Raw genomic sequence first — 23,961 nt, 5'->3', positions numbered from 1 at the left:
AAGATGACGAAACCGAAAAGTTTAAAATATGGAGGCCTATCGTCTGTCGATAAAACACTGTTTGGCAGGGGCTCCGGACACTTCCTGAGAGTGGGGGGGGGGGTAATTTAAGCAGGGACGGGAACGATGTTTTGACATCGACAGGGGGCTTATTGGATTATCGCATCACCTAAGCTTATAAGTTACTTCTGGGGGGTTACTCCCCAGAACACCTTTCGCAATACTGAAAACTTCAATTTCTTATACAGCGTCTTATGCGGCATGTTTTGCGCCGAACGCGCAAAATTTTTGCCTTTCAGCACAATTTAAAATCAAAAAATTATTTCAACGAATCTAAAATCGCGAGCAAAAGCTCTTTAACATTTGCCACATTTTTGAGGTTTTGAGACAATTTTGAGTGGAAGAGGGGTCGTAGCCTACGCAAAATTCCTCTCTGTATTCGTCTTTGGCTCAAGTCCTCCAAATTTTTCACTGCAGACGCTAAAAGGTTAGATTTAAAAGGTCAAAAGCGTCAAGATCAAAGCTTTCTATAACTTAATTTACAATTACATGAATACAACATGATAACCTGTGCCACAATATCCACAGTGAAAGGAAAAATTTCACCATCTGGAACAGGGTTATTCAACTAATGTTAACGACGATCCAGTTTGACAAGTTGAATATTTTTAGCGGTCCGGTGAATAAGTTATTTCACAAACTACCATGGAAGTTAAACTATCTGTTCCAAACCACTTTTTAGTTAAAACGTAACACGTCTTTTTACGAAACACGAGATTTTTGAGAAAATATTGGGGAGTCTAGGAGTCAAAGCCCTCAGCAACTAGGATAATCACAGTAAAAATTCTTTCCTCTAAGTAGAAATATGTTTAAAGAGGCCCTGAAACGTGGCAATCAGGTTATTCTTCCAAAAGCTCAAGGTCAATTGACAAGTAGACCGTATGGTCGTCTCGTTGTCTCCCTGTCGGTATGGGAACTTGTGTAACTTTTGTATTGTGTATATTGCATATTTCAAACATGTACCTGTGTTCCTGTTACTGACAAATAAAACATTGAAGCTCAAGGTCCACCATCAACACCGGCCGAGAAGGTCCGGATTCGGACCGCGGACCGCCAGTTGAGTAGCCCTGATCTGGAGTCTAGGCCTACATTCAATTCAGAAAAAAATAAAAGCTAAAATGCATTAACTTTTACAACAACTAAAAATAGAAAAACACTGAAACAGCGCAACTGTAAAGTGGGTTTCTTTCGTGAGTAGTAAAAGCGAAATTAAACAGTTTGTGGCAGTGAAAACTATGACGTCACACATCGCGCATTGTGATGCGCAGTAGCGTAGCCAGGAATTTTGAAAGTGGGGGTTTTGACGACCCAGCGGCGGAGGGTCTGGGGGGCCTCCCCCAGAAAATTTTGAAAAATTACTTTAAATTTGGTGCATTCTGAGAGCATTTTCAACAAAAATGTGGTTACGAATATTCCTGTAAAATGGTGGTGTTTGGTGGCATAGCAAAAGAATAAGATCATGTTTTCTTCGGCATTTTTCGGAAATAAAGCTAAGTCTCTATGTTATCTTGTTGTTAATTCCTGGCTGAGATGTTTCGTATTGGCAAAACTTGCTCTTTTAATGCAATTTCGTTTAAAATTAGGCAATTTTTTTTAGACTGAAAGCATTATTCTCAATATCGTGACGTCACACGCGTGCCAAAGGGGGGGTTGTAACCCCCAAACCCCCCCTTGGCTACGCCACTGGTGATGCGTATATTTTTGACAGGGTAGGCTACGTAGCCTAGTTTGGCGTTGTCTTGCGAGTCGAACTTTCCACCTCAAAAGTTGTGCAACAAAATAAAAACATGAAATTAAAACACAAAAGTAAAAAAATATTAAAAATAGAATTTTTATTTCTACATTAGTGGGGGGGGGGGGGGTAATTTTGCAATTACCCCGCGGCCCCCCCCCCCCCCCCTCTAACGGAGCCCATGCTGTTTGGAAAACACTAAAAATGCACAGCCACTAAACTTAGAAAAGAAAAAGAAAAAAAAAAACTTTTTTCGTCGGTTGTAATTTGTAAAAATAAGCCTACAATCAACACTTGCAAGTGTAGCAAGAGCAATTTAAACTTTACAATGTAGCCTACAAAAGAAATTGAAAAAGTGACAAGCTGCATGAAGTTTTTACCGGCGGAAACTGTAGGCTACTGTAGGCTTAGATTCTTGATATTAGTGTATAATTTTTCTTTGAGTTTATGATCAATCTTGAAAATCTTGATATTAAAATATTCACAATCGAATTATCTTTTTTATTTTACTAAACTTAGTTTATCTCCAGGTCTCAATTTATCACGAATTCAGTTTTTAGATTAGACCTGGAGAGCAAAAACTTTACAGCTTAACTTTGAAAAGCCCGGGGAAAAAAAACATTTAAGTTAGGCTGCAGCTTTGGTCCGAGAGTGCTGATTTCATAAAAATAATTAGCTTGTCGTTCGAGGTTCAAAAAGCATGCGGGACTATTTTTATGGTAATTGTTCTTTGGGCCACTTTTCAGCAAACAAAGGTAAAGAAAGTAACGACTGTAATTACTGTGTTACAAAATGCAAAATTTTGACATCAGGTTTTATTTCTTTTAATGGTGGAAAATCAAGCCTAGAATAGAGCTAATGATGAAGAGAAAAGAGCAGCAGCAAGCCCATAAGATTGAGCAAAAATAATTAAACAATTATGCAAAACTGCCAAGATTAAGCTCCCAAAGAAACTTTCCCTGTCCCAAATCAATCAATCTATGAAGTATGAATAATTTAGATTAAACTTTTGTGTTCAGTTAGATGAAAGTTTGCTTGTTGGCCAGCATTCGAGAAGCACTTTTTAATGCGATATTTGCTCATATTGTGATTAATTTTTAAATACATCAATTTTTTCACACATTGCAATTAGAAATGATAAGCATAAATCTCAATGTAAAATAGTCACATACACAAATTTGGTCAGTGTTTTCTTTCAAGGGCAATATACTGTACTCAAGTCGGCCTATCTGTATTCATGTCGGCCTATAAACTGACTGATTTTGTTAAAATATGAATTTATATACAGTAGAATTCGCCTATAGTGACACCTGAAGGGACCGCGGAAAAAGTGTCACTATAAGCGAAGTGTCACTATGGCCGAATGATGACGTCGATGATAACGTCACTTGTGCAGTATCTGCGCATGCGCATCCCATGTTGGTTTAATTCAAACCCAGTTAGCAAATCAATCCTTTATGGTTCAACCTCTGCATACGTTAAATCAATGTAAAAAGATGGATTTGCTGACTGGGAACTGGCGAATGCTGATAAGGACAAAATATGATTCCAACTTAAACTGGAAATACACCGTAAAGTTGTGGTAATATTTTATTTAGCGTAACTTATAAAAATGTGGTAATATTATATTTAGGTTATTTAAGTATGAGTTTAAGTATGAGAATGGTTTGTTTATGTGGTAATATTATATTTAGGTTATTTAAGTATGAGTTTAAGTATGAGAATGGTTTGTTTATAAGTTGAGTTGAATTTTTTTGGCTGTCTGACTACCTGATGAAATTTCTATCTATCTAATTTATCTAGTTTGGCTATCCGACTCCATGAACTAATTTCCACACAATTGTTATTCGAATTATAATTTTAAGTTATCAGAAGGTGTTCGTATAATGGTGTAGGTCTATAACACAATTTGAATTTAAACAGTACAGAATAATGAAATTACAGGATCGTGAAACATTATCACGAGTTATTACATTTTAATTAAACAATCAATTTAATGTTTTTCTAAGAGCTGAACTGGTCTAACTGAGCTGGTTTGATGTGAGCTAGTCCGATTTGATAGAGCTGGTCCGATTTGATAGAGCTCGTCCGATTTGATAGAACTCGTCCGATTCGATAAAGCTGGTCCAATTTGATAGAGCTGGTCCAATTTGATAGAGCTATTTGTCTAATTGAGCTGGTTTGATGTGATAGAGCTGGTCCGATTTGATAGAGCTCTTTGTCTAATTGAGCTGGTTTTATGTGATAGAGCTAGTCCGATTTGATAGAGCTCTTTGTCTAATTGAGCTGGTTTGATCTGATAGAGCTTGTCCGATTTGATAGAGCTCGTCCGATTTGATAGAGTTCTTTGTCTAATTGAGCTGGTTTGATGTGATAGAGCTCGTCCGATTTTATAGAGCTCTTTGTCTAATTGAGCTGGTTTGATGTGATAGAGCTCGTCCGATTTTATAGAGCTCTTTGTCTAATTGAGCTGGTTTGATGTGATAGAGCTCTCGTCAAAGGACGAACAAACCATTTTATTGTGTGCGCCCTTTTTTCTATTTTCTTTGGGAGCAGTTGCATGGAAAATTACAGAAACTTTAGTAAAAGGCAGGAAAACTTATTATGTTGAAATAATGGATCGCTACAAAGTGTCCTTATACGGAAATTTTTGAGCCCAAGGGACAGAAATGTGGTGTCACTGTAAGCAAAGTGTTCTTATACACGAATCACTATAGGCGAAGTCATTTCTATGCAAAACATATGGTTTGCAAACGGGACTTTGCAACAGGTGTCACTATAGGCGAAGTGTCACTATAGCCAAAGTCACTATAGGCCAGTGACGTTCGGTGGCTTAAACCGTTGGGAAAGCAACTTGTAAATATGCTGCAGCAAGGTAGTAGGCCTAGGCACGAAGGGCGTAACCGTCGGGCGAAGCCCGAAGGCGTGTTGCCGAAGGCAACACTTCCAGCGGGGGGTCTGGGGGGCCTCCCCCAGAAATTTTTGAAAAACACTTCCAATTTGGTGCGCTCTGAGAGCATTTTCAAAACAAATCAAACAAAAAAATCTGTCAAATTGTGCTTCGCCTTTGTCGTGATCATACATCCATTTAATGTTTAGAAGTCATGAACAATCTTAATTTTAACGTTGCAGCTTGCAGGACCAAAATCCAGTGTTAGACATGGAATAATAGTTGTCTAAATATTTAATTCGTCATGAATATTCATTCTGAGATATTCAGTTAGGCCTACCTTACAAAAACTAACACTTAGGTCTAAACATTACAACCGCAAGCAATTTGTACAAAAAGCTGGATAAGTTTGCCTCCTGCGTATAGAAGCTTAACAAACTAAATATTGCACCCGCACCTGAACGTTTATTGGCGAAGTTACGTTACATCAACGCTGTAAAAAGGGCAAAGGCATGACTATGAAAGCTAGTAGGCTAAAGTACAGTATATGGCGAGGAGACATCAAAAAACAGCAACAATTATTTCGGCATTATGATGCTTGTGCGGTGTACCGTGACGAGCACCATTCTGACGAGTTAGTCTAGCCGCTCTAGCGAATGAATGCATTAACGTCACTGGGAAAGCAAGACTCACCTGGTCTCACCAACGAGATATAACACAATGAGTGGAAACTCACTCTTCTCTTAGTGTTTCTCTTTTATCTCTCTCGTTTCTCTACGTGGTTCGTTTCATGGTTCACTGCATGCACATGAAAGGCTACAGACTGCGACCGTACGGGTGTACGGCGTGCTAAGAATGCACTAAAGCAAGGCTAAAGTGACGGCGAATACCACGAAGTAATTGGACTGTTCCGACCATAGTATTATTGTTAGGTGGTTTAAAAGTTTATTTTCGTTACCGCTTGTCTTTTCAGATTATTGTGTGAAATTTTGAAGTAGGTTAATCAGGATGTTACAGGTCAATAAGCAGGGTAAATACATAGGCTCTTGCTAACAACAATATTAAATTAGTATAGGGTAGCAAAGGTCTACGAAATACGATACAAAACGACTGACTGTAGGCTATATGGTTATCAAAGTTTATCTTATCCAGCTATAAACAACCAACAGGGCTAGAAGAAGTTTGGCTTTTTATAACAGTGCAATGGAAAACAGTTCTGATAATTTAACCGTCGAGTATCTTGTGGAAATAATCGAAGATGAAGAATTTCAAAGTATTCCCATTTCAACGAGCGCGTCTACAGTGCAACGTGAATTTGGGTAAGAAAGCGTTTCAAAGGACCTCGCACCTCTAATTAAATTGTGCAGTTGTGTGTTGAAAGCTGAATAAAATTGTTTGGATATATTATCCGGTATTTTTGCAGATGTCACTTATGTCCGAAAACTTACAAAACCAACGGGGGATTGCGTTTTCATGTCAAGTCAAAGCACGCTGGAAACACATGTAATAACACCAGAAAAGGTATGGTACTACAGTTCCGCATATTACCTGCCTGTAGACCGGCAAGACAACTTTATAGCCTGAATCGTCCATTTACACATTGTTTCTACGTCTGGCGACGACGGATCAACGTTAAAATCTGACTGCAGTCAGCCACTTGTGTGTAACAATTGCTGTGGTAGGCATATCCAGTCTGCCAAATTAAAACATATCGCAAATATTGCATCTATTCAACACCTGCCTACGTCGAATCCACGTAAAAAGGGGAAATTGTTAGACCACATTCCAGACGTCAAAATAGCAAAATGAGGCCCCTAATTTCTTGAAACGGAGGCCCATACCCCCTTCAGGTTGCAACTAAGACATCATATATCTCGTTTTCGTTTGTAAAGGGGGCATTGGTCCCCCTGACCCCCCTCTCGGGAGCCCAGATTCTACTGAATAGCGTCATTACACCAATATATAATGGAAACATAAGCTACCGGGACGCATCTTTTGAAAATGTACCATTACATAGGTGTATAGAGGGAATGGACCAATCAGAGGGTTAGGGAAAAGGATAGTAGGCCTAATAATATAGTTGCTAAGATCGAGTTTTCGACCAACCAACATGGCGTAGAGAGTATGCTATTGGCCAGAAGACTGGAGGTCGTTGGTTTGAATCCTCTATTTTGGTTAAGATGTCTTTGATTTGGGAATTTGTAGACAAGTTTCCTTTTAGGAAACGTATTGTGGTACACTTTCAAAAGGTGCTACCGGGACATCCGCCACTACATGTAGTATTCATTACACACTTTGTATTTTTTTAGTGTCTGAATCAACAGTACAGAAGATGTGGTTACAAATTGGTGGTTCACTTGATAATTTCACTGATGCAGCTCTTCAATATTACATTCGTGCATTCGAATCCACCACAAATGGGAGCGAACTTTTTCACAAGTTTAGCTGTGATGCAATTGAAGTGATCCCAGGTTTATTTCACGGAAAACTTCAACGTATGGAAGCAGTGGAGCAAACAAGAAAATTGTTTGATGTGTTTCTGAGGTAAAAACCAAACATATAGTGGCATTTTCATTCTATACCGATGCTATAGCTTGTTTAACCAATGTAGCTTATCAACAGTGATTTACATTTATTTCAATCATGTCTGGTACGACGAACGACAGTTCTGCCAGATTTCAGAAACTGCCTTCAATGATTAATATGCTTATTCAGTGATCTCGTGGGATTGCTGTTGACTGAGCCAATCCCAATCTCTCCGTCTTATCTTCAAGTACGAAACTTGTCTTAATTCAGTCTGCATTTATTGGTCGATATCCAAAAACTTCATATAAAGTCGCCAAATAGATAACGCAATTGTCTATACCAGCCAGTAAATGAGACATACTCAAGATGCATAAAACGGGGCAAGATGCATATTTTAACTTTGCCTACATTACCGTAAAAAATAGCACGAATTAACGTTTTGAAATTTACATTTCAGAGATGAAAATAGCAAAGTTTCACAACAACAACAAACGACTAATACGGTGCTTACAACTGATGAAATACACATAATAGAATATATTGGGGGATACGTGTTACGAAAATTGAAGCGCAGTGCCACAGATGAACAACAAGGCATTTTGTGTAAACTAGAAAGTGACACCAGTTGCACAGCGGGTTCATCTATGATTGACACACTACAAAACGACGAATACGGAACATTACTGAAGCCAAGTCCTACTCTGATGAAAATTTTGCTGAGGCTGGAAGTGGATTTTCGAAAACATTTCAGCTTTCGTAATACAATGCAGACTGTGTTTAAGGAGATTGATATAAACAGTTTGTATTTATTAACCAACGACTGGGACATTGTGTCATATATTGTAAACCACATTTGCAAGCTATATTTTAAAATTCGTACCTATCAAAAAACGAAGATTTTAAAGCTCAAAGTCATTGGTGATGTTCAGAAAAACAACATCAGTCTGCGTAAAGCGTTACAGTAAAGACACTAATGTACGGAATATTGCTCGTTGTTTTACAATAAAATGTAAATGAAAGTACTTTATGTTGTAGTGCTACGCCTTCCCATTGCTTTAGACTACGTTTTTTTTCATGGAACGTCATTTTTTATAAGGTACTTTTCATGTAGTGGCCGCTTTTAGCGAGCGCCGAATTAGTGTTGTGGGCAATACCAGTGATTTTACACCAAGGCTACTGTGCAACAAACTTTACTCAGTCGAATTTTGTTTGATTTTATATCTTCTATTAGCCCAGTTAGCTTGCTTCAAGTGATCATTAGTGTAGCCCCAAAATTTTTGTGACATGTAAATAATTTAATTCGTTTTTTTGTTCTTCTTTGTTTTGTGTTTTACTTTGTTTTACTTCATGTCCCGTAATCTACAAAAGCTCTACAATTTCTGAGCTCTTCAAAAATTTTCTCAAGTGGTGGTGGTTTAAGATTTATACTAGTTGTACCGTATACAGCAATTGTCAATCCTTCATCCCGGTGGATCTTGGTTGATTCGCCGTGACAGCACATAAGTGCTAGGAGGGCTATTTTCGAGCAAAAACTTAATCAACTCGGCCATGGCTTTTGATGACATAACCAATCCTTCGAACGTTTGGTAAGATAGGAATTTCTTTTCTCGTACAGCAGCAGTGTCTCCTACAATGCTTTGCTTCCACTGGTTCAGTTCAGCTACAAAGGTTGAAGATAGCCAAGTTAGACGTGGATCGTCTGTTGTACGATATGGCACCAACCTTTTATTGTATCCATATGCCACCCTGGTGTTCATTACATCGAACCACTGGTTCATCATGCCGGCGAACCAGGCACTTCGCTCCATTTCAGGACCACCTCGTTTTTGCATCAACTGGCCGACTGTTCCGGATAGAACTTGAGCTGCGTAGCAAACTCTCATTTTTGAGTAACTTTGTAAGTTAAAATGGGCGCTGGTCAGCTTGCAGCAACGCAGCTCGGTGCTTTCATAGAGATGTGGAACTTTTACGAAATGCTCCCACAATATTTGCTTGCTGCCATACTGCAATAACCTGGGGCCACCAGGCCTGCTGGATGCGATGTTGTTTCGCGTAGTATCCTGGGAGACACTATATGCCAGGTTCTCCTTCACTGAAAAGTAAACACAAAAATTATGATATGCTTCACTTGAGCCATTCGTTCAGCCTGTCATGTTACAATGCGCAAAAATAAAAAATTCTCTGATGCCTACGATGTTAGAGTGATCTCATGGTAATTTGGGGGTGCTGATTCCAAAAATGGCATCGGCTTAGCGATATTGGCTCTAGTTATCAAGGTATGCCATCATACCATAGTAAATAATCAGAAGTAAGGACATGGCCATATAAGCTAACCCACCGGAAGCCATTTTTATGGCTATTGACGTTAATTACTTTCCACTGAGGGCAGATTTCACCTAGAGCTCATAACTCTTTCTTTATTTATTATACCATAGTAAACATATATTACCGTTTATCTTTAACTTGTATAGTAGCTTTAATTCTCGAAGGCACTGCTGTTGCTACTCGCAAACGTTTTAGAGGAATCGCACTGACGTTTTCTTCGTATTTTTCTTGCTCTTCGCTGCTGGTTTGGAATCTTCCAGCTCGCAATTTAAGCATTTTACATGATCGCATGTAAAAATACAGCAGGCAACAGACCTATGCAGAGTATAATGTACATAGAATGAACGTAATATTCACTCAAACGAGTTGAATTTGTTTAAAACTTGTCTATTGGATATTGTAAAAAAAAATATGTTTAGTTAGGTGTCCTTTTAAGGCAGTAAGAATTTTGAAAACTGTCTTTTAGCTAAATATTTTACATAGCTTGTTTTCGTTGTAAATTAACTTGTTGGAATACTCAAATAAACATCAAACATGAACAATAAACATAGAAAAATTTATATCAACAACAAAACATTCTTTTAAACTCATCCGGTTCAGTGTTCCCTCTGAGGCGAGAGAAATGCAAAATTGTTTGGGCATTGTTGGCAGGGCACCAATCACTAGCTCTTTACGAGTTCCCTCTGAAAGAACATAACATAGAGTGAATGCATTCGCTTACAAGTTCTAATGTAAAATGTAGAGACTGGTCTTTACCGACCAACAATTGAATATTTGACCAACATTTCAAAAACTTATATTTGAAACAAGAGCAGTCAAGTTCACAAAATTTCTGCTTAGTTTGTTACTGTAGCTCGATAGCTGTTTATGTGCTTATCTCATACCAGTGTCAGACAAATTTACAGGAGAAGTTTTGCCTCTTGCTAACTTGTGTCGCTGCATCACAATGTCCACTTATTAGAAATATATATACATTATAATACTATCATACAATGTTCACTTTTCACATGAAAACAATTTGGCAACCCTACTTCTGCATAACTGTAATATGTGGCACATTTACTAGTATTTAAATGCATCCTTACTGTTTAAAATGTACTTTTCTTCGAAGTGCTCTTCACAGATTTTCACTTTGTCTTTTTTAAACAAACTCTTGACGTTGTCATCTTGTCTATATGACAACACTATCTTTTCCAGATTATCAGCCCATTCTTTCTTGTTTTCTTTACAATAATTCTTGCTAGGCACACTAAACAAGTGATGGCGTGGTGTGCCATTACTACATTGAGGCATACAGCATATTATCGGCATTGAATCTCTGAGCTTGTGATTCTACCTATCAATTATTGCCTTTTCACTGTTTTATTTGTTACCTACTATTCTATACCTAAACAATAAATTGAGAGCCGCTCTGATATCAATCATTCATTAATCTGAGCGGAATATAAATGCTATCATTATTATTATTATTATAATTTCACGATTCAACTAGCAACAGTGCAAGACTATAGCCTAAGGTTTTAAAAACATTGCAAGACTTACGACGCTAGTCTAGACGGCTTATTAGAAATTCAGGTCCTTCAAAATTGATTAAGTTGCTGACAGGCTAACAGTAGCCTGGCTGGGTTAACTTTAGGGCTGCACTAGAGTTTAATTTTAGGCTTCTTACAATAACATAATGTTAAATAATAGGTTGAAAATAGCCTAACATGTGGATAGCACCTTACCCATGGTACAAAACTATGTTACTAATTAGCCAAGCACCTTAGGCGGTGAGATAGCTCAGTGGTAGAGCTCAACGCACATAAAATCGAAGGAACATCCCATCTAAAACTCTTGTGATGTCCGTTTAATCTACTCAGGGTTGCCAGATTGATAAAACAAAAAAGGCCAAATGCATCCCCAAAAAAGGCCAAATTATAGAAAAAAAGGCCAAACCTGAGGTTCTGTTCTCTTTGTTGAAATCGGTGGTGTTTTTGCACTTACTTTCAACAACAAATTAGATAATATTTACCCAGTTTCTATTGTTCTACATGTTATCTGTTAAAGAAGAATTGCTTAGTAAAATTCCTGAAAAAATGCAATCCATAAAATACAAACAGAAAGGTATGGAAACAATTACAATACAATTGAAATATGTATATAACATTAGGCTAAGCATCATCCTGTAGACTAAAAAGCCATTAATGTCCACCAGTGAGACTCTGGTGACTAGTAAGCAGAGGAAAAAGGAGTTAATATTGGCATATCACTTAATGCAATATGAAATAGTATATATTTACAATATTAAATCAAATATAGTTATTACTATCTGAAGCCTTTACAAATTGTTTCACCCAACGGTTCATCAGAAGGTCTTATTCAAATAGAATCTTATAATAAATAAAGAAGAAATTCTTATTTAAATAGAAAAAAAAAGAAGAAGAAGGTCTTATTTAAATAGAAAATTCTATTTGAATAAGACCTTCTGATGATCCGTTAGGTGAAACAATTTGTAAAGGCTTCAGATAGTAATAACTATATTTGATTTAATTCGCTCTGCTTTGCCTTTTTGCTTAGCATTGAGCACTTTTGTAGTATTAATAGTTTTCATTGTTTTTATATACGATATTTATACCCAATACAATTACTTGTAGGCTACATTAAACTCCCAACACTGCAAAATCAGAGAAATCCATTGCATTTATGTTCAACATCCTTCCACAATGAACACTCCTTATTCTAGGAATGCTAGCGCTTCTGCCATTTCGTTACTGCTGGTTTCACCATAAACAATATCAGATGTGAAACGCCTTATCATTATGGCACTGGCATCAAAGTTTGTGCAACATTTTCCATTCAGCAGCATGTCCGTTCGTATTCGCAAAATCGCTTCCAAAAGCTCAGTCTGCATTTTGTTTTGTGGTTTTGTTTTCACTGCAGTAAGTAATGAAAAAATCCTCTCTAGCCTACTACTGCATTACTGACAGGGATGCAGAGACATGTTAAAGCATAGCTAGCAAGGTCTTTGAAATGGGCATGATGTAAAACGCTACACCAAAACTTTTCACTGTTGCTAGGGATAACCAAAAGAACTATGAAAACCAAACGAAAAAAAGGCCAAACAAATGCCAATCGGGAAACTAAAAAAGGCCAAAAAAAGGCCAAGCGGCCAAACAACAATTGTCCGGCCAAACACTTTTCAAAAAGGCCAAATTTCTGAAATTTGGCCGTAAAAAGGCCAATCTGGCAACCCTGAATCTACTGCGCAAGTGTCTGTAGTGAAGCGTGACGGCCGACAAGTAAAACGGAGCAAAAAGAGGAGTTTCCACTCATTGTGTTATATCTCGTTGGTCTCACTATAACACATCTGATTGGCTAAGCAGCTGGTGACGTTTTGCAAAACGAGTGATGATTGGATAAAACGAAGGCGTTTTTTGACATTTTTGAATTTGGGTAAGCAACTTTGATAGTTGCTTACCTTGGAGCCTCAGTGATTGTTTCTGACAGAAGCGTTTGCGTTAATTGGCATTTATAGGCAAGACATGCGGTTTGGTGAGGATTTAGACTACTCACTAGCGTTACGAGTAATTCTAGTCACGAATACAGTAATTTTCAAGTTAAAATAGACATGATAAAAATAATAAGAAGTTAAACCTAGAATTCAATCATTATACTTTGCATAGTTTTCGCTCAGGTAAGCACTGCTTTCCTTGCTTTCCCTCACCGATCGTCACTGCTATAGGCGAATTCTACTGTACTACGATAGACCTACTTTTAGTGTTTTTGCTTCGTCCTTTATGCTAACAGTTACAGTTGTTGTTTTTGCATAGGTGTTTTTTTTCTCATGCTACTTTTGCAGTGCATGATATGTTTAATGTTTCATATTTCAATAAAACCACAGGAATCCACTTTTTTGATTACATTTTTGTGGAACTTATGCTTATATTGTTTGCAACGTAATGCCGATGCTTTACATTTTTCACATTAAAACACGGGAAGCAGCTGACTCGATGACTAATGTAGTCTTTCGCTGCTTCCTGTCTGTTGTTGAATATACAGTACTTGCACCGGTTTATATTTGTACCGTATACTATTTTTCGCAACAGACAAAATAAAAGGTTTCCCTCTCTCTCTGTATACTATATTGCATACATTGTGGAAAGAACTTGTGAAATTTGGCATTATTTGTTTTTTGAAGGGCATCACTGCTTGCTAGGTCAAATGAAAATGAAAGGTTGCTCTCAAGCAGTGGTGCCACGGCTTGTGTTTTAGCACAAGATCTTTTGTTTTTACTTTTGATCTTGTGTTCTTGTGCTTTCCGATCGATTTTTGGCTAAATCTTGTGTTTTTTGATCAAAGTCAAATTAATCGTTGCTACCATGGTTTGAGTTTGGTGGAGAGTTAAGGACTGGAACTAAATGGTTTCTGGTACCATACTACTTATACGTATATGGACCAATTTTCCTCATTGAGTGATCAAGCCTGACAAGATTAGCTAAAAACTTGATCTGAAGAGAGTACAATATGTGCTCAGACTCAGAGGTTGTGTTGCTCGATACTAGATAACAAGAACAGCAAAAAGAGTACCGGTACATCAGCATCAAACAGTGGTGTAGCCGGAAATTTTGAAAGGGGGATTTTTGAGTTAAAACTTCTGACGGCGTGTTCACCTAAGACACACCCAGCGGCGCGGGTCTGAAGCTACGCCACTGGTATCAAATAATGACAATCATTCACCAAGTGCCAAAACGAAAAAGTGGTATAAATAGCCTTTTAATGATTGAATGATCCTGATTTTAAAAGTTCGATACAAGAAGACAAAACTGATTGCCTTTTGTGAGATTTGTGATATTAAATTAAAGACCACAAATCGAAAGAGAACAGTGATTAGTATGTACCGGTATCATGTACGGTATCTTCATCTTCTAAGCATGTATCTTCTCTAAACTGTTGATTTCAGAGTCATGTTTTTCTTCAAAATGGGTAGCAAAGGTTCAATTTTGCAATCTTGTGCTGTTGTATCCAAATCTTGTGCTTTTTTTTTCTTAAATTTTGTGCTTTTTCCAAATTTGCTGTGGCAGCATTGCTCTCAAGTCTCTATGATTGTTGATCTGTGTCTAATTCTAAAGTTAAGTTTACCCAAGCTATTAGTTTCCCATTGTGTAGCGTTGATCAGAAAAGCATTATGTGCACATAGAGAAGTGTTTTTTCGTTTAAATTTTTGGACACAAAGAAGTAGGCAAGATACCTAATCCCAAATTTTCTGGTCTGTATGCTCAGTAACAAAAGATGGTTTGGTTTTGAATCTTTATCTTTGGACTGGACAAATCCTGGATAGGCTATTCTTGGTAGTTTCGCATACTAGTAGAGGTTTTTGACGCAGGCTCAGTCACCGAGATTGAGAGAGTGAAGTTTTCGATTGTTAAAGTCTTGTTGCCAGGAAATTATTTCATCCATTGGATGCCGCTGAATGGAAACTAGAGAGCAGTCCTTAACATGCGTTGCTCAAGCGCACAACCTGAGAGTCAAACCAGTGCTGCTTGATCTTGAAGTTTCTTGATTCCACAAGTCATGCGCTAACCAACTGAGCTATCAGAGCGGATAATTAATATTAGTCTACAGTCAAGGGAATTGGATGCAACCTAGTTCGTACCCTGAAAAGATCGAGAGAAGAAATTAAAAAAAGCGGAAGTCGCTGATCGCAGTTTCCGCAAACATTTTAAAAATTTTCCCTTGAAAAGATCGAGAGAAAGATAGCACAAAACCGAAGTCGCTGATCACAGTTTTCGCCAGGGATATCTAGAACAACGGGATTGCTGACTTTGCAAATTTTGATCAAGCGATGGACACTAGAAGGGTCAGCGCTGTTAACGCCCGAAAATGAAAAAGTCAAAAGCGCGTGTCAATTACGCTGTTGAGAAGTCGCCTTTTCTAGATACCTCTGCTGTGAAGCTAAAATAAGGTCTTGAAAGTGGCACTCCTGGGCAACGCCCATAGCAACAACTAATGGCTGGCCTTGTCTATAACTAAGATCATCATTTTAAAGCAAACTTTTGCTGTTAGTCATCCAAGACTATTGAGTATTGAACACAGCTTTAGTTTTCATATTTAATTGATTATTGCATCACTTTTGGGCAAGTTTTAGTCATCAAAAATAGGAAATAAAAAAACATAAAAAGAAGTAAGAAAATTCAATTTCGTGGTATTGCTAAACAAAGAAAGTTGGATAAGGTTGGTTGTAAGTCTAACAATGGTGGTAGACTTGATGAACTGTTACTGTAACACAAGTGTAACCTTTCCTGTAACATCAGAAAGCCATCCAAAACAGAAGATCAAAGCCCTTTTTGCCAACCTTCTGCTTCAGCAAAAAAAAATTAGGAAAACAAGACAGTAGCAAAATCTTTGCATATTCAGAAATCTGCCAAATACTCGACAAGTTTTGACTTGACAAATTAAGAAAAAGAAGCTTTGACACATCCAAGGCCAGGAGAAAAACATTAAAAGCACTTAAGAAAAAATTACTAACCCAAGCAGAGGAAAAAAAGGGTCTACTTATGACAGGGTTGGAAGTAACGACTAGTTGTCACTATTCGATAGCGTTATTCGTTGCTTTCTGAATATCAAATGCTTATACCCATTCCTTTTAAAAATAAATATCGAATGCGTGTTATTCACTGCTTTTTTATGCAAGCAACGAAATCATTGTTCGTTTTTCACTGATCGATATTTAGGAGAACTGCTGAATCATTTTTTTGTTCACTTACTTGATCGTCAAAACAAATTTACGAGATTTAGTTTTCGGATTAGGCTACTATCCGATCCAGTTCCCTTCCGGTTTTCGAACTTTAAAGGATTAAAGAAATTTTTGCGGCAACACAGTTCAGAAAAAACCATGCCAGTGAGAGTCGTTAACAGTGTTGCCAACCTTGCGGTTTTCCCGCAAGTTTGGGCTTGTTTTTTTAGAAGTTTGCGTATTTTTTTTTAGTTTACGTGTTGCTTATTTTTTGGCAAGTCAATTTTTAGTAATTGCTATTCATTGCTTTTTTTAAGTATCGATAGCGGAAAGTTGTTGGTTTTTTGGGCACTATCGAATAGTGAAATAGTCATTGCTTTTTGACTAACGACTTCCAACCCTGACTTATGATAAAGAAGGCTTTAAGGTGTTGAAAATGTTTGTTGTTGTTTTTCGTAAAATGTGATTTTTGACCAAGTACCAAATTTTAATCCCAAATATCTCTTTCATTTATTTGCCAATCGCTTTCAAATTTTTAACACTATCAGACAGAGTAAACATGCAAAGCCTCTGGTCAAAGAATTTTGGAAATTTTGTCCATGATGCTGTCGGCACCCATTTGTTTCATGTCCGAGGATCAAAAATTTTTGAAAAAATGCAACAATTCGAATAACCTTTTATTTTCCCAAAATATCTTCATTTCCTTCCATAGAGCTTCAGTCTTGATACTTATAAACATTCTGTTAAAATTTGATTCAAATCCAGTAAGTGGTATTAAAAATATTTGTGTTTAAAATTTGTGTATTTTTCACCACTTGGTGGCGGTTTGGGGAAAACGACCACATTTTCAAAATTTTTTATGTTTTTGTAAAATTATTTCATCTTCAAGCATCATTTTAAAAACAAGAAATGGGTTGTATATATGTTGAGAAATCCACATTTTAGTTTGTGCAGTAATGATGCAGTAACCCTCCTATTGTCCACTTCAAAACAGTCAGCAATCTCGTTGTTCTAGATATCCCTGGTTTCCGCAAACATTTTTCTGCACTTTTCGCTAACCCTAACTCTAACCATAGACTAATTTATGCTCTAACCCTCGCTGATCGCAGTTTTTGCAAACATTTTTCCGTAGTTTCCGCTATCCGCAGTTTCCGCTAACCCTTATGGTAACCTTAGAGTAATCTATGCTCTAACCCTCGGTGATCGCAGTTACAGCAAACATTTTTCCGCAGTTTCCGCTAACCTTTTAGTTTACCCTAACTCTAACCATATGTAGAGTAATCTATGCTCTAACCCTAACCTCGCTTAATCAGTTTCCGCTAACCCAGTTTCCACTTACCCTAACTCTAATTATCGAGTAATCTATGCTCTCTAACCCTAACCCTCGCTGATTGCAGTTTCTGCAAATATTTTTCCGCAGTTTCCGCTAACCCTAACCCTGGATTTGTTTGCGGAAACTCCGATCAGCGACTTCAGCTTTGTGCTATTAAACTGCAATCAGCGACTTCGGCTTTTTAAAAAAAATTTCTCGCAATCTTTTTAGGGTATGAACTGAGGGTACGAGCTGTTCAGGGTACAAACTAGGTTGCACCCAAGGGAATTATACAAAGGTGGGCATGTGCTACTTTGAAAGTAGCATGCCACTGCTGGATGCAACCCATTTCTTTCCCCCAAATGGGGAAGTGTTCAGGGAATGAAATAGGTTGAATCCTTATTAAGGGTTAGGGTGAGAAATAGAAACATTTCTAACCCTGACCTTAACCCTAACCAATAGGTTGAATCCTTGTTAAGGATTAGGGTTAGAAATAGAAACATTTGTAACCCTATCCTAACTCCTAATCCTGGGTAAGAAACAGAAACATTTCTAGCCCTAACCCTCAAGTCAATAAGGATGCAGCTTATTTCATCTCTAGAAAGATTAAGAGAAATTTTGAAATGTTTGCGGCAACTCCGATCAGCGACTTTGGCTTTGTTGTATTTTGTTCTCAATTTTTTCAGGGGACAAAATCGAGGGACGAATTAGGTTCCACCCCTACTGCTACAATATGCCAAAAGAGCAGTGCTCTCACAAAGCGTGTTATGCACCGCTATTTGGACCAAAAGTAGCGCTCGCTACTTTTATCGTAAATTGACACCGGAAAGCTCTATTGAAGTATCTTGTGAATTTAATCTAGAATGATCTAAAATGACCTTGAATATGAATATCACCTTTCAGTACTACATTTGTTTACTTTACATTTGAAACCATTTGAAACCAAGGGTATGAAGGTGAATCTTGAAAAAACAAAAGTGATGGTGAGTGGAGCAGAAGGAACAGTTGTTGAGAGCAAAGTAGATCCCTGTGGAATATGTGGCAAGAGAGTGATGAGAAATTCAATGCAATGCAAGGAATGTGGAAAGTGGGTACATGCAAGATGTGCTAATGTCAAGAGAGCCGCAACAAGATTGGCGAAGTGTTTTGTTTGTGGGAAATGCAATAAAGGAAGGCATGAAGTGGAAGGCCATGATAATGAGTTCTGCCATGGCATCGAAACAGTGACAGACTTCTGTTATCTGGGTGATCGGATAAATGGAAGTGGTGGATGTGAAGCAGCGGTGACAACAAGGGCAAGATTGGGCTGGGCAAAGTTCAGGGAATGTGGGGAAATGTTGTATGGCAGAAAATTTTTCACTAAGGATGAAAGGAAAAGTATATCGGAGCTGTGTGCGGCCTGCAATGCTATATGGTAGCGAGACATGGGTATTGAGAGAGAGTGAACTGGCAATCCTGAGAAGAACGGAAAGGTCAATGGTGAGAGCAATGTGTGGGGTGAAAACGAGAAGGGAAAAAAGGACTGAAGAATTGTTGGATATGCTAGAGATGAGAGAGACCATAGACCAACTGGCAAGGGCAAATGGAGTAAGATAGTATGGACATGTGATAAGGAGGGAGGAAGGAAGTTTTCTTAGAAAGGCACTAGATCTAAAGTTGGATGGGAAGAGGAAACGCGGTCGTCCAAGAAGAACGTGGAAACAACAAGTGAAGGATGAGTTTAAAAAAGTCAGACTGAAGGAGGAAGATGCAAGGGACAGGGTGAAATGGAGAGAAGGGATTAAGACAATTGCTGCGCGGAAACAATCGGCCACCCCCACTAGTGGGGAACAAACCGACGATGGATTATGATGATGATGATGATTTGTTTACACTGCCATTTCAATGTCTTTATGGAAGACAAGTTTTTGGTAAAATTTTATTCTTATTCTCCAGTGTTTCCATTAAGAATCTCTAAAAAAAATTATTTTTTTCACTTTAAATTGGAAAATGGTAGAAGTAGAACTGAAACAAATCTAGCTCCTCTCTGCTACATTTGAAACAGGTACTAGCATGGGCAGCAGTGCAGTGGGCTTCTAATTTTGGTAGCGATAGCAGTGCCACATATTTGTAGAGTAGTGACTGCACTAACAACCATACTTTTTTCCAAGGTGGCCACTTTCACATGAACAAATTCTGCCTAATCCCAATTAAACACAAAACCAATCAACTAATGAGAACATCTTTTAAGTGGCTATCATCATTAATTCATTATGACCTTCTAGCACTCAGCTAGAGAGTTAATCCTTGTTTTGAAGTTTGTTTGGTAATTATGAATACAGAAGAAACAAGAGTAATGGTAGGGGTAGGAGTTGAACCACATCATCGAAATGGCTAGTTTCAAAAGCCTTATTGCTAGTTGTTGAAAGGATCATTTCATTTGCTTTCTATCATTTGCTTTTCGGGCTTTTTTACATCACGGAAAACATAGTCTTCTGATTGGTTGATTGCTTTGACGTTTAATTGGGCTCTGGCAGAAGTTTTAATCCCAGTAGTTACGCACACTTGCAGAGGCTTTGAATAGCTAATGTTACCCTCCTGATTACTTAATATTGACAGAGTGAAGTTTTGGCTTGTTTGAGTGTTGTCTGTAAGCCAAGGTATTCAGAGCTGGTGTACAAGTCTCCGCTCTGATCCAAAACGCAATGATGTCATCGATTAAAATGATTATTTCTGCTCATGCAAACAAACCCTAATGTCGCACTGAGAAAAACTGAAAATGAAAACTAAATTGTTATTGTGTTGTTTATTTTATGGCATCATTATGAAATTTTGTTTGATGTTCCGCAAGATTATTTTAATGCATGAAGTGTTCTGTGCATAACGAAAGGTTGATAAACACTATATATATGTAAACGTTTTAGCTACAATCTTTTCTGAACAATTTTCTTGGCTATAATCAAGTGAGAGAAATTGGTTACGACCTGAGTTTTTTTTTCGGTCATTTATCGGTCCTTGACTGATTTTTTCGCAAAATGACCGAAAAAAATATAGTCAATTCGGTCAAAATGTCCAAAAAAATATACAGTCAATTCTCTTAGACTTAGATAAAACGCGACAACGTTGCTCAGCGAAACTTAATGTTGTAGTTAGTCAGGAAGTGCAAATTTTGGTTTGTATCAGCTACTTAAAAGGAAATATTTTCATCAGAAAAAACGACCGAAATAAATAAAAAATGACCGAATTTTTTCAAGTGATTTCGGATAAATGACCGAAAAGTCTCAGCGAAAAAAATACCCAGGTTACAACATTGAAGTTTTTACATATTGCAGTAGAATCTGCATAACTTGCCACTAACTGACTCAACGATTTGCCTAACTCGACACATTTTCGCTAGCACCGAATTTGTACTAGGTTTTTTTTGTGCATAACCGGCCTTGCTTAACGCCATTTTTACGTTATTTTGTGTAAGTCAATTAATGTCTAACTGAATGTCGCTTTGCACAGTCAAGGTGCTAATGGAATTGTGATGATTTTTCACAATTTGTTTTCTCTCTGTTAGTGTGCTTTTGCTTTTCCAAGCTCTGAGATTCCAAGTTATAATTTCCTGATTGTGAAAGCCAAGCTAACAAAGTTTTGTAAGTCTGAAGGAAACACCATAGAACAGCTGTTACCCATGTAGTAAATTTACAGGTAACTGTATGGTTTTGCATATGCTTTATGCATATTTTGCTCCTGAAACGCTAATTTGTATACCTGCACTGTTTAAACAGGTTGTAGGTTGTGGAATTGGTAAAACAATCTGCATATTAATAATGGCATCGATGGAAGAGAGGATTAAGTACTTTCGAACAACTCCGTTTGATCCGAGATTTCCTCAATGCAATCAAGCACGGCATTGCTTTCAAGATTACCTCGATTTTCATCGATGTGAAAAAGTCATGACTGAAAAAGGCAAGGACACGTATCCGTGTCAGTGGTTCAAGAAATGCTACGAATCCCTCTGCCCTTCCGAATGGAAAGAACGATTCGACGCTCACCGAGAAGAAGGCATCTTTGCCGCAAAGATCTGAAATTTTTGTAATTGAACTATATTTGGACTTGTATGCACTGGGGTGTCTAATTTAATCAAACGTCACCAGCCAATACTGAATTAAAGGAACTTAACTCTACGTCTTTGTACTTTATGAGTAGGTCGTCAGACCACTTGGCATGAGGTCACTCAGCAAGTACATATGAGCTGCTGCCAAGTCAGCAAATGATATTTACTTTCTCAGTCCAGACTTGCTTAGTCATCGTTTGTTATTTTGCTGGCTTGTGACACGCCAAGCTTCGGCTTGCTCAGATTCATCATTTTCCAAATTCAGCCGCTTGCTAAAATGTTGCTGGCTCAGTTCACAACTTCTGACTTGTAGAAGATTCTGAGTTAACAATTATATCTATTTGACACCTCCAGCGAGTAAACGTTTCATGCCGCTGTCAGACAGCAACCCATCCGTTGTCTAAAGAAGTGATACTTTAGTTTCATTTCAACCATCAAAGCAAAAAATATCATTTGCTGTAAGATAGCAATAGTGTAGAAAAATGTAGAAGCGACAAAACGCGAACTATTTTGTTATGTCTCATAGCCAATATCAGTGGCGTACGCACGATTTTTTAAAGGGGGGGGGGAGCATTTAAAATTTTTTTCGAATCAAAACGAATAGAAAAAAAACGCCCATTTGAGTAAGTCATGTGCAAGATTAGCCTAGCATACTCAGCTTGCAATTTGTTTGCCCCAACTTCTTGACTTGTTTGGATAGATTTTGTAGTTGTATTGAAAACAAAAAACAAGTGATATGACACTGGATGTCGTATGCAATGTTTTTCGTAGACGACGTAGTTGGCTTACTCAACCCAATGAACCACGCGTATTGACTTTTAAGGGTAGCTTACGTTTAGTGGCGTACGCAGGATTTTCTTACTGGGGAGAAGACCGTTCGATATAACTTGACACTTTTTTTTTCATCAAGAGCAGCCTAATGCAACTTTAACTTATAGTCTGACCAAGATTTAAAGTAGCCGAGGGTATCTGTTGCTGAAATATAAACTCTCACCATCTTTGCGTAAGTCACTGTACTTTTTGGATTAAATTATTAGATATGTGAATATAAAACACATAAATCGAACCTCTCTGTGAAAGTTTAAATATCGAATACAATTTATTTTGGTAGCCTATTTCAAAAAAAAAATTATCACAAAAGCCTACCCTATAGGGCCGTGTGAGCACCATTTCTCCCCCCTTCGAAATTCACCAGTGGATCTCACGATCTGTTGAGACTCCATAACAATTCAAAGGATTATGGAGTTTAACTAAAACATTTTCGTCATTATTTTCTGCCTGTGGTATCCCGCTGCTGAGCGACGAGTTCCCTTTTTCTTGCCAATCTAATCGATTGCGTGTTTCTTTATACCAGTTTGTTGTTCCACAAAAACTAGGGAAAAGAATGACGCGTTAGTGTTTGTCTTGAAAAAAATTAAAACGTTGGATTGAATGCAAAACAGCTCATTTTAACAGGGTGGTTACGAAAATTTTGTCGACATGGAGTTTCCTTCCGTATGCAAGCCCCCCCTCTAAAAAGATTTTTAATTGGAACAAAATTGTCTTGGATCAAACATCTTCCTCGTTCCAGGAACATTTAATTTTGGACAATTCTTACGCTATCAACCATTGAAACACACTTTCTAAGCAAGCGAGAGCATAGTAGGCTATTAATTCTTCTATAGGCTAAACTCCAATAAAATAGCATACCCAGGGCCGGATTTAGCTGATGGGGGGCCCGGGGCACTTTTAGATCGGGGGTCCCTCTGCAAAAAAAACACCTCAGCGTCTACACTAGCATCAATCCAGCACTGCACAGCATTTTGCAGAAACTTCAAAGGCTGAAAGGACGAGGCTCATAAAATAACACAAAATCACATTTTTTCCACGTAGGGGGCCCTTCAAAAGTCGGGGGGCCCAGGGCACCTGCCCCCTCTTAAATCCGGGCCTGAGCATACCGGTAGTCTTATGCTATCAACCATTGAAACACACTTTCTAAGCAAGCGAGAGCGTAGTATTATTTCTTTTGTAGGCTAAACTCCAATAAAATAGCATAGGTTTTCGATGATTTAAAAATCATTTCAAATGATGATTAACAATGCAAAACTGATAGATGCAGCCTAAGCTATAAAATAGCGAGTTTTGTAGCAGTATTGTCACAACTGCCGTAAAACGCTACACCAACACAATATAGATGAGCCCTTAACAGAGATGTGGGACCACTAACCGGGGTTTTGGAAGTGGTAAATAGGGCCTTGCATGATTTAAGCCAGGGTTGTCCAAAGCCTGGCCCGCGGGCCGCATGCGGCCCGCGACCTCCTTCAATGCGGCCCGCCGCCTC

General features: G+C 38.0%; 2 protein-coding genes and 1 long non-coding RNA gene across 3 annotated transcripts; 2 read left to right on the top strand and 1 right to left on the bottom strand.

Moving 5' to 3' along the window:
* Positions 1-5,600: 5,600 nt before the first annotated feature.
* LOC145785655 (uncharacterized) lies at positions 5,601-8,591 on the top strand. The gene is made up of 3 exons (XR_014291203.1): positions 5,601-6,001; positions 6,106-6,203; positions 7,666-8,591. It is a non-coding gene; the product is annotated as an uncharacterized LOC145785655 (long non-coding RNA).
* On the bottom strand, positions 7,465-10,916 carry LOC145785654 (uncharacterized). Its single transcript, XM_082597338.1, has 3 exons — positions 10,619-10,916; positions 9,658-10,216; positions 7,465-9,300 (listed from the first exon to the last, which is right to left on the bottom strand). Exon 3 carries the CDS (start codon positions 9,089-9,091, stop codon positions 8,669-8,671), a length of 423 nt encoding a protein of 140 aa, XP_082453464.1. The 5' UTR covers positions 9,092-9,300; positions 9,658-10,216; positions 10,619-10,916; the 3' UTR covers positions 7,465-8,668.
* A 10,371-nt stretch (positions 10,917-21,287) lies between these two features.
* LOC145785713 (cytochrome c oxidase subunit 6B1-like) lies at positions 21,288-21,711 on the top strand. Its single transcript, XM_082597407.1, has one exon. The coding sequence runs from the start codon at positions 21,355-21,357 to the stop codon at positions 21,610-21,612; it is 258 nt and encodes an 85-aa protein (XP_082453533.1). The 5' UTR covers positions 21,288-21,354; the 3' UTR covers positions 21,613-21,711.
* Positions 21,712-23,961: the final 2,250 nt, after the last annotated feature.

Source organism: Aplidium turbinatum, chromosome 16, assembly GCF_918807975.1.
Source record: "Aplidium turbinatum chromosome 16, kaAplTurb1.1, whole genome shotgun sequence".
NCBI lineage: Eukaryota > Metazoa > Chordata > Ascidiacea > Aplousobranchia > Polyclinidae > Aplidium > Aplidium turbinatum.
This window is presented reverse-complemented; position numbering and strand designations above follow the sequence as displayed.

Coding starts and splice junctions, on each gene's coding strand:
- LOC145785654 (XM_082597338.1), bottom strand. CDS start 9,091: ATGAGAGTTTGCTACGCAGCTCAAGTTCTATCCGGAACAGTCGGCCAG.
- LOC145785713 (XM_082597407.1), top strand. CDS start 21,355: ATGGCATCGATGGAAGAGAGGATTAAGTACTTTCGAACAACTCCGTTT.